The following is a 10558-nucleotide window of genomic DNA, read 5'->3' on the forward strand; positions in this document are numbered from 1 at the left end:
GCATTTTTATTTATTTTTTAATAAACAAGTTTCGTCTTTGTCTAGTGTCTGCGCTATTCTTCTCCAGAAGTTATGACCGATAAAATTTCTTAGTATTTTTTTTAAACTAAAGTTGCGGCTATCTCATATATGTTGTTGAAGTCTCTAGTATTTTGTTGTTCTTCCATCTCTTAAGTTTAATTTTCTGCTCTGAATTAACGGTCTGGGCCAGTGTTGCCACCTTGTGGAACGACGGATTGGAGCAAACCAAATTCAGTGCGCATGTGCTAAATGCGTGTACAAAGTGTGGTTACAAAAATCAGGCAGCGATTATACAGTACATGTGTACTATTCTGGTTATGAAATTTTGTTTGCGGACCCTCGCATATGCATTAAAACCAAAGTATGCTTTGGGCTTAAGCATGCACCAATGTTTAAAGGGATAGTTCACCTAAAAATGAACACTCTGTCATCATTTACTCACCCTCAAGTTCTCTCAAAAGAAGATATTTTGAAGAATATGGGTGTCCAAACAGTTGATGGGCCTCATTGACTTTTAACTATGGGGTCCATCAACTGTTTGGTTACTGACATTATTCAAAATATCTTTTTTTGAGAGAACTTGAGGGTTTGGAACAACTTGAGGGTCAGTAAATGATGACAGAATTTTAATTTTTGGGTGAACTATCTCTTGAAGTTTGTTCTGTGCTAAAGTGATATGTATGTTCACATTGACCATTCATGCCTTTAAAGCGGCTGCAGCTTTGCACAAAGTCCCAACAAGCCCTTGAATCTGAAAAACATGAAAGTACACCTAACCTAATTGTGCTCATTGTGGTAGACCATGTCATGCCTATTACAGACAACAAGGCCCATTTAAAAGCAAGCTCTATTTAAAAACTTTATGGAGCCAAGGCTGCTAGAACCCTTTTGAGGTGGAGTCCAGTCTGAGAAAGAGATGAGCCAAATCTAATCTCCACCGCCCCATCAGATGGGTTCGTAAGAGTGCACAGCAGATGATTAGCTCCTCAGATTAGAGGGGCTTTGGACATCTGAAGACTGATTTGGTTGTTGGGGAAGACCAGGACTACCCTAAAACTGCCCTGCCCCCATGAGCGCTTAACCTGACTAGACGCCAAGGGGGTGGATTAATTGGATATCTTTGGGGGGGAAGGGGATGAACTGGGACCCTTCCATGCGGTTTAGGGGTGTGTGGCGGTACTGAAGTGCTGTTCTTTGCCGCCATGGACCGCCATGAACCATGGAAGCCCACGGATGGGGCGGCCTGCACACATCCCGTGATGTGGAAGGTAAGAAGAGGTGCAATCAAGTTATCGCTATTTTTCAATATGCGTCATTTCGGAGGGATTTGGATTAAGCTTGTGTAGGTGTGGCAGTCGATGCTTTTATATTAAACAGCAAGCTCCAGACATGGAGGTGTATGAACATGAAACCTGTTGTGATTCTTGGTTGAATCTGTTTTTGAGATCTTCTAAGGAAGAATGGAGCTTTTCTTAAGGATTTTAACTCTTCAGAGCTGTCTGTGCAATTTTAGCTCGAATTAGATGATTCACATGACTCTTTGAGGTTGCACATGCTTGTGTTGGCAAGGCCACTGTTGGCTTCATCACAAATGGTATACTTTTTTGCACATCTTTTTTGCCTAAATTGGTTAAATCTTTACAGCGTTCTACTATCCAAACAGTCCATGTGATATATCCTATCTGGGACGTTCCCTCAACAACTGTGCCATTTTCATCTGATATTATCACTATGTATATAGACAATTGTTCAAATGTTTGGGAAATTGATACTTTAAGCAAGTATGCTTTGATCAACCATGACAGTAAAGACATTTACAGTATAATGTTTCAAAAGATTTCTGTTTCAAATAAATGCTGTTCTTTTGAACTTTCTATTCATTCTATTAATCCTGAAAAAGTTTATCGCAGTTTCCACAAAAAAACATTAAGCAGCACAACTGTTAATAAGAAAAGTGTCTTGAGCAGCAAATCATCATATTAGAATGATTTCTGAAGGATCACATGACACTGAAGACTGAAGTAATGATGCTGAAAATTCAGCTTTGTCATCACCAGAATAAATTACAGTTTAAAATATATATTAAAAAAAGTTATTTTAAATTTGTAATAATATTTCGCAATAATATTGTTTTTACTGTATTTTTGATCAAATTAATACAGCCTTAGTGAACATGATTGTATTTCAAAAACAGTAAAAAAAAAACAAGAAAAAAAACACATTTGCTGCGTCCCAATTCGCATACTATCTGTCCTAAATAGTATTCGAAAAAAGAATTAGTATGTCCCAAATCGTAGTATGTTGAAATGGGTATTCCAAAGATAACCGGATGGTCTACTCTACCGGTTAGAATTCAAAGTGCAGATCCGTGCACACTTCTAACGGCTAATATTACCCATAACACATTGCACTGTGGACGAGGATTCGATTAGAACTACAAATACAAATAAAAAGTGTTAAAAAACTACAAACATGGCGGATGTGTGAGACTGTTGAGCAGAGTGGTTAAGTTAATGTGCTTGAATGATTAATAATCAGTATAACCTGACGAAAAGATATTTATTAAATGTTATCCACATTATATTTCATCTGCAACAGCATTGTGAACTTGTATAACGATGCAAGCGACAGAACTTCCGTTAAAGACGCAATTATGACGAGGTAGTATGTCCCAAAGCTTGCATACTCTTCTGCTACACACTCAAAAGCATGTACTTTTTCTTTACAAAAACAGTACATACTTTTAGGACGTAGTATAAGTAGGCGAATTGGGACGCAGCAATTATACTACCATAGTACGTCCAGAAATAAGGTAAAAAAAAATTATATCACAAACAAAAATGTACCATAGTACTCTTGAACCATGTAAATACTATAGTACATGAATTCTGTTGCCACACTGTAAAGTTATTTTCATGATATGTTATCAGAACATTTGTTCTTGATAATGTAGTTCAGATAACATAATATTTTGAGTTTCTGTTGATTAACCAATCGCCTTCATTGTATTAACTCAAATTTTTAATTTCAACGAACTCAAAATTTTAACTTATTTTAAGTTAAACCAATTCTTTTGTACAGTGCATGTACAGTATATATTAATGGCATTACCTTTTAAATCACCCACTGTACCTTGGTATTTTGACAGCAAATGATGTGTACTAATTCAAAATTATTATTTTTTGTGTGTGTTTTTTGATTGGTTTGGGATGTAAATGATGCCCTTTAGCAATGTGCGCGTGTGTGTACGGTTGTGTTTGAGACTGTGTGTCATGATGTGAACTATCAGAAGAGAAAGTTCATAGCTAGACGGTGACTTCAGCTTGCAGAAGCAACAGTATGATGTCTTTTTGTAGTGTGGTGAAGTGAAATGAACTTGACCCCGAGTGACTCAAAGGTTCTCCTCACGTCGTCTAATGGATGATTTTTTTCTCTATGTTCCTGTAGGTGTGTCATCACCCAGACTGTCAGGAACTAAACGGTAAAAACCCTCTGCATCTGTGTGAGTCATGTGATTCTCGCTGTCACCTGGATGAGTCTGACAGCATGCACTTTGACAGGCATCCTCGCTTTGACATACAGCCACAAGGTAAATGGACCTATAGGCACAACAACACTTATGTTGATCTGACAAACAGGTTTATGCTTCGTACAAATGAGTGTCTTTCAAAAACACCTTGATGTTAATTTGTATAATCAATAACTACCATTAAAATTCAATCATTCAATCACCCATCAACAGATGCTGATTTTAAATACAATAAGTTACTTATTATTTGATAAAGTATGTTTTCAAATATTTATTTCTTATTTGAAAAAAGTTATATTAAAAATATTTTAAAGTTAAAAGATTTTAAATACTTCTTTTTCTTTATCTTTTTAGTCTTGAAATTTTTTTTTAAATTGTTTATCCATGCACAATTATTTAGTAAAAAATGTCATTTATTAAGCAGTGTTATTTTAGTTTCATTAGTTTTACTAATATTTTGAATTTGATGTTATTTTTAAAATTGTTAATTTTAGTTTAACTTTTAGGCATTTCGTTCTGTGCTTTTATGGTTTTATTTTTTATTATTTCTATTTAGCTTTTTATTTTTTGTTTGTTTTAGTTATTTATTTATTTATTTTGTTTACATTTTATATACATATTTATTTATTTATTTATTTTATTTGTGTAATATTTTAGTGCTTAAACTGTTTATTTTAAGTTTTTCAACTAATATTAATATTTTTATTTCAGCTTTATTTCAGAAATGTTTTCATAGTTTTAGTTAATGATAATAACCCTGTCTATAAATAAATAGTGAAGATTGTGAGATCAGACCTGTGTGAAATCTTTGTCGTCAGGTTCTATCCTGGCGCGGAATGTGTCGACGCGTTCCTGTCCACCTCGCACGAGTCCCCCTTCAGATCTAGAGGAAGACGAGGAAGGAAGCACTGAACGAGGGTCAGTCGGTGATCCACAACCTTCACACAACATTCAAATAACCATATGGAATTTAATTGAAGGGGTGGTTCATTATGATTTCACTTTTTTTTATCTTTAGTTAGTGTGTAATGTTGCTGTTGAGCATAAACAACATCTGCAAAGTCACGACGCTCAAAGTTCAATGCAAAGGGAGATATTTTCTTTTTTCTTTGTGAGGTAATCGGCGCTGCTAACACTATGTGCTAACACAAGCTCTTGAAACTCCGCCCTCTGCTTAGGAGCAGCAGCTCATTTGCATTTAAAGGGACACACACAAAAAACTGAGCGTTTTTGCTCACCCTCAAAAAGTGACAAATTCATTTATTTATTTATTTATTTTTTTTTTTTTTTAATTGAAGTTGCTTGGTCATATAATACATATTTTGATCTTGTCCTACAACGTCGTCTTTTTTCCCCCAGAACTAAAATTAATTAAATGAAACTAAATTAATTTTGTTTAATATTTTATTTGATGATAATGATAATAATATGATAATAACAATAATAATAATTATTAAATGTATTATTATTGTTATTGTTGTCATATTGATATATAATCACAAAATCTTGGCCGAAATTAGGCCAGATTTATTTTATTTAAAATTTTTATTTAATAATAATAGCAATAATATCAATGTTATTTTCATTTTTTTATAGACCTGCTTGTATATAATCACATTTTTAGCCAAATTGTTCAGCCTATGAAAAAATACAGCAAAATAAAAATATTTATTTATTTATTTATTTATTTATTTATTTATTACAATTGCAATTTTAAATTAAATTTAAGTTAAAATTATTTTTTTCCCCCAAATAATTCAGCCCTAAAAATACTGTGATAGTGCCTCGTACACGACATGATCCATTGTATTCATGAGCCTGTGGTGATTTTCTGTCTTTTGACAGAGAACGTAAGACAGGAGGAATGAAGCTTAAAGGAAGAGAAGGAAAGAAGCCCCGGCGGCGCCACACTGATGTAAGTGCTGTCCTCTTTTTGCAAAGGCTTATTAGAAACTTTGGAGTTCTTTCCTAACTGTTCTCAATGACGGTCTAAAAGCAAGCACGTATAGCCCCTTTACATCCTACATATTACATTAGTTTTACTTTAAAAGTACAAACTTGAATGTGAGCTTTCCTATTCAACATGGTGTACAGGAAATTACACACCTCTGAATCAGCAGCAGCCCCAGGATGTGGTCCCTTGATAGATATCTTGTGGTTATCACATCTACTGTTTGGTGTAAATGACTGGAAGGGGTCTGTCTGCTGCTCACTTTTGACTAGTGTTGGACTGTCGCCCCCTATAGGACCCCAGAAAGGAGTGTTTCAGCCTCAAGTTTGACCTCAACATAGACATAGACACGGAGATCGTCCCCGCTGTCAAAAAGAAGACATTACGGTAAGTCAGGGAACACATCTCTGGGATCTGAACCCACAACCTTGGTGTTGCTACTTTAAGATCAAGGCGGTAATGCCTGATCAGAAGTTGTTTTCATGATGTCTTGACTAATTATAACCTTATTTAACTGTTGTATGATGTTTATTACATTTAAGTGCACAAACAACATGCTAGAAATATAAAACGAATCCCTATGTATTGCATAATAAGTCAAACTGGAAACACAACCATGCCTAAATTAATTTTTTTGATAAGGATTGTTACAACATACTATGTTCTGTCAAAATCATTTAATATTAATTTAACACTAAAATAGCAACATGGTGTGTGTGTATATATAGCAGTAATAGCAATATTTAATAATACTATAATATGTTTGTAATAATTTAAAGGGTTAGTTCACCCAAAATGAAAATTCTGTCATTAATTTCTCACCCTCATGTTGTTCCACACCCGTAAGACCTTCGTTCATCTTCGGAAAATAAAATTAAGATATTTTTGATGACATCCGATGGCTCAGTGAGGCTTGCATTGACAGCAAGATAATTAACACTTTCAATGCCCAGAAAGCTACTAAAGACGTATTTAAAACAGATCATGTGACTACAGTGGTTCAACCTTAATGTTATGAAACGACGATAATACATTTGTGCACCAAAAAAAACAAAATAATGACTTTATTCAACAATATCTAGTGATGGCTATTTTCAACACACTGCTTTATGAAGCTTCAAAGCTTTATAAACCTTTTGTTTCAATTCAGTGATGAGTCACTGAAATTTCGAAAAGCTTATGACGCTTAAGCCTTGTTTACTGAAATCACATGACTTTGGCAGAAATGCACAACCTATATTTTCAGTTTAAGTAAACCATGTAAGTTAAAAGAAATGAATGGTCATAATAACGCATTTTGACACTTATAAATCGCAGGAATTATTATCAGGCACCTAAAAATCCCACCCATTAAAAGTCTGTTGAACCAGTGGGATCACTCGGGGTCCTAAAGGAGCCACACCAATCTCTATCAGTTGAGAAACAAAATTAGATTTTTGTTGCTAATAAAGTTTGTTTGTGTGTGTCTGTGTGTTTTATGTAAATGGGTCGTTAATGTGTCCATTGCATAATCGATATTTTTTATTTGAATTCCTTTGAACAAAGGGTCGCCTTTTAAAGGTCTAAATCTTTGAACGGCTGTTTATTTGATTTAAAACTCTGTTTTTGCTTTGTTCATTTTGGCTGTGAAACTCATACGCTCATTTAATTGTTCTGTAGAGAGGTGCTCGGACCAATTTTTGAGCGCAAGGGCATTGAATTATCCCGAGTCGATCTATTCCTGGACCAGTCAAACACTCCACTCTCACTCCACTTTGAGGCATATCGTTTTGGAGGACATTACCTTAAAGTGAAAGGTAAGAGTCACCCTGTATGTTTTGTGATGCGGTTTGAAGCATGACACATCCTCTGCAGTGTCCACTTTCTTCTCATCACCATCGTTTCCAGCAAATCACTCTGTCAACTTTTTATCGCCTCAATCTTGCTGTCAACATTTCCTAACTTCATGATAACCCTCTCTTCCTGCATTATCACAACAGTATAGTTCAAAAAATAACTTATTACACAACACGACAGACACTGCGTCCACAGAACCAGACAGTTTCCCAGGAAATGAAGTGTGACCAATTAAACTTATTTAGAGTTGTTATCCTTCTAAGGAAGCTCACACGGGATGTGCCATTTCTTCAAGTAGATCACCTCATTCACATGACTCTTTTCATGTCTATACAACCATATGCCTGTCTTTACAAATCCCCATCCCCACGTCTTTAATCAGATAACACGAACGCACGCCAACGCAGGCATACCACCTACCGCTCTTGCGTAATACTCAGCCTGTGACGTAAGAATGAAGCGAGGGGTTAGTTTTAAAATGATTGGGACGTTAACAGCTAGTCTGAGGAGTGGTGAAACAGTTCAATTCATTCTGAAGATTGACTCTTTCGAAGTGCTTCTGTCTCTTTGAATCATACTAACAAAGGATTTAAGCATATTCAGTTAGTTGGGAATTTCCTACAAACAATAATTGTAAGTATTTTTTTAAATTATTTTATATATATACTTTTTTTTTTTTTAAATATTATTTATTTATTTATTTATTTTTAAATATTATTTTATTTTATTATTTTTATTAAGTTTTATTTTATGTTCTGTTTTAGTTACATGATCGAATATACTTATGGATGCCAAAAGAGACACATTTTGTACTTCTGCAGCATTTAATTTGTTTTACCCCCCAAGTCCTTAGTGTTAGTCATAGTTTTTAGATGATATTTAGTTTTATAAGTGCATTTTCCAACACTTAGATAGTAAACAGGCTGTTTTGCTACATTGAGATGTCGATATGTAAATGATCTGTTATGATTGGCTAATCTCTTTGCTTGTAAAATGAGGGTGTTCACTGTCCTTCTCTTTTATCATGTCTAAACACCTCAGTCCCACATGTAAAATTGAGTTTGTAATGAAATGCTATTTCTTAGAAACAGTCATTTACAGTACTGTAAGTATTTGTTGCTTTTTTATTTTTTATTAAATTTTTTATTATATTTTATTATATATACATTTATTATATATTTTTATTATATTTTTTATTTTATTTTAATGTTTTACACTTTATTGAATTTTATTTTTAAATTTAATAATTTAACATGAATTATTTAGTTTAAAAATAACAAAAACAACATAATAATAACAATCAATTCATTAAAATGTTGGTTTCATAGTGTTTTATAAAAGCAAAAAACCTGTCAAAGCCGCATGCTCCGCTGCATGTTTTTACCATGGTTAAAGTTATGTTATGTTATGTTATGTTATGTTATGTTATGTTATGTTATGTTATGTTATGTTATGTTATGTTATGTTATGTTATGTTATGTTATGTTATGTTATGTTATGTTATGTTATGTTATGTTATGTTTTTTCAGTTTTTATCTACATTTTAATAGGATTTGATATTTTCAACTGTTATCCATTAGATCTATTTCATGAACATAATTAACATTATTTTTTCACATATTTGACTTGTTCAAGCAATTAAATCAGTATTTGTAAGATGCTGTATGCTGTGTAGTGATTAATTTATGTCTTTTTCTGCAGCTCGACCCGGCGATGAACTAAAGGTGGAACAAAGCGTGAAGGACCTGCGCTCTTTGAGTCTACCCAACATGAAGCCGACAGGAGGGGGCAGCCTCTACATCCTCACACCGGGCAGTGAGAGGGCAGAGCACGGGTCCCTACCACGGCGTGAGAGCGTTGACATACTGGTCAGTAGTGTCGCTTTTTCCTGTGTACACCCGCTCAAGGCTTTCAAAAAGCTGGTTTGCCTCGTAAATTAAATTTACAGTGTCTATTTTTTTTTTTTTTTTTTTTTAAATTTGGTGTTGTAAATCTGTTTAAGATGACATGGCCTAATGTGCTTATAGATGCTAAAGAGGCCACATTTTTGCGGCATTTATTTTTTACCCCAAGTATTTATAGTGTTAGTCAAGGTTTTTAGTCGTAATTTAGTTTTGCAAGACCGTTGTCTGCCCCATATAAGGAGTTGTTTGTTTGCTTGTTTTACATTTTTGCAGCATTTTATTTTTTACACCAAGTCCTTATAATAATATTTAGTCTTATTTTATTTTATTTTATTTTATTTTATTTTATTTTATTTTATTTTATTTTATTTTATTTTATTTTTATTTTATTTTTATTTTTATTTATTTATTTTAGTGCCATAAGTTTGTTTTAGAAACATGGCCTAATGTGCTTGTTTTTTTTGTTTGTTTTTTGATTTTTTTGTGTGTTTTTTTTTTACATTTTTGCAGCTTTTTATTTTCTACACCATTTTTTATTTTATTTTATTTTATTTTATTTTATTTTATTTTATTTTATTTTATTTTATTTTATTTTATTTTATTTTATTTTATTTTATTTTATTTTATTTTATTTTATTTTATTTTATTTTATTTTATTTTATTTTATTTTATTTTATTTTATTTTATTTTATTTTAGTGCCATAAATTTGTTTTAGAAACATGGCCGAATGAGCTTGTTTGTTTTTTACCTTTTTGCAACATTTTATTTTTTACACCAAGTGCTTATGTTTTTAATCATAATTTAGTTTTACAAGACCCTTTGTCCACTCCCTAGATAGTAGATTGTATTTTATTTTATTTTATTTTATTTTATTTTTTTATGTATTTATTTTATAATTTAGTTTTCTGCCTACTCTAAAGTAAACAGGCTGTTTTGCCACTTTGACACTTCTATGTAAATTATCTCTGATATAATTAGCTAATCTCTTTTCATGTGCATGTGTATTCACTGTCCCGGTTGACCCTATATTTGTTTTCTTCTCCTTCACAATATCTAAACACCTCAGTCCCACTTGACCTTTCTTTTAAACATGACACCTGACTTTATACAGGAAGTGCATCCATATGGGTCACTCTGAACTCCTAATGTAGGCGATTAGAAGGCGATTGTTTGGTTTTTCGCTCTTTTCTGTAGAAATGACTGGTTACTCTTACAACATAATGGGACTGAATTTCCCCGGTTGCGCTGTGATACTCAGTAAAGATGGATTCATGGAAAGACAAGCCTGAACGCACTCCTGTGTGCGTGTACAAACA

General features: G+C 33.1%; 1 protein-coding gene across 2 annotated transcripts in view; it reads left to right on the forward strand.

The window, feature by feature from the left end:
* The window catches only part of plekhg5b (pleckstrin homology domain containing, family G (with RhoGef domain) member 5b), an 84458-nt gene that overhangs the window by 48662 nt on the left and 25238 nt on the right, over positions 1-10558 (forward strand). For both annotated transcript variants that reach the window (XM_067370977.1, XM_067370978.1), the window contains 6 exons: positions 3469-3610; positions 4369-4468; positions 5396-5465; positions 5797-5888; positions 7161-7297; positions 9039-9205. In XM_067370977.1, the coding sequence (XP_067227078.1) occupies positions 3469-3610; positions 4369-4468; positions 5396-5465; positions 5797-5888; positions 7161-7297; positions 9039-9205 (708 nt within the window). The remainder of the gene's footprint in view (positions 1-3468; positions 3611-4368; positions 4469-5395; positions 5466-5796; positions 5889-7160; positions 7298-9038; positions 9206-10558) is intronic.

This window comes from Chanodichthys erythropterus, chromosome 20 (assembly GCF_024489055.1).
Source record: "Chanodichthys erythropterus isolate Z2021 chromosome 20, ASM2448905v1, whole genome shotgun sequence".
Classification (NCBI taxonomy): Eukaryota; Metazoa; Chordata; class Actinopteri; order Cypriniformes; family Xenocyprididae; genus Chanodichthys; species Chanodichthys erythropterus.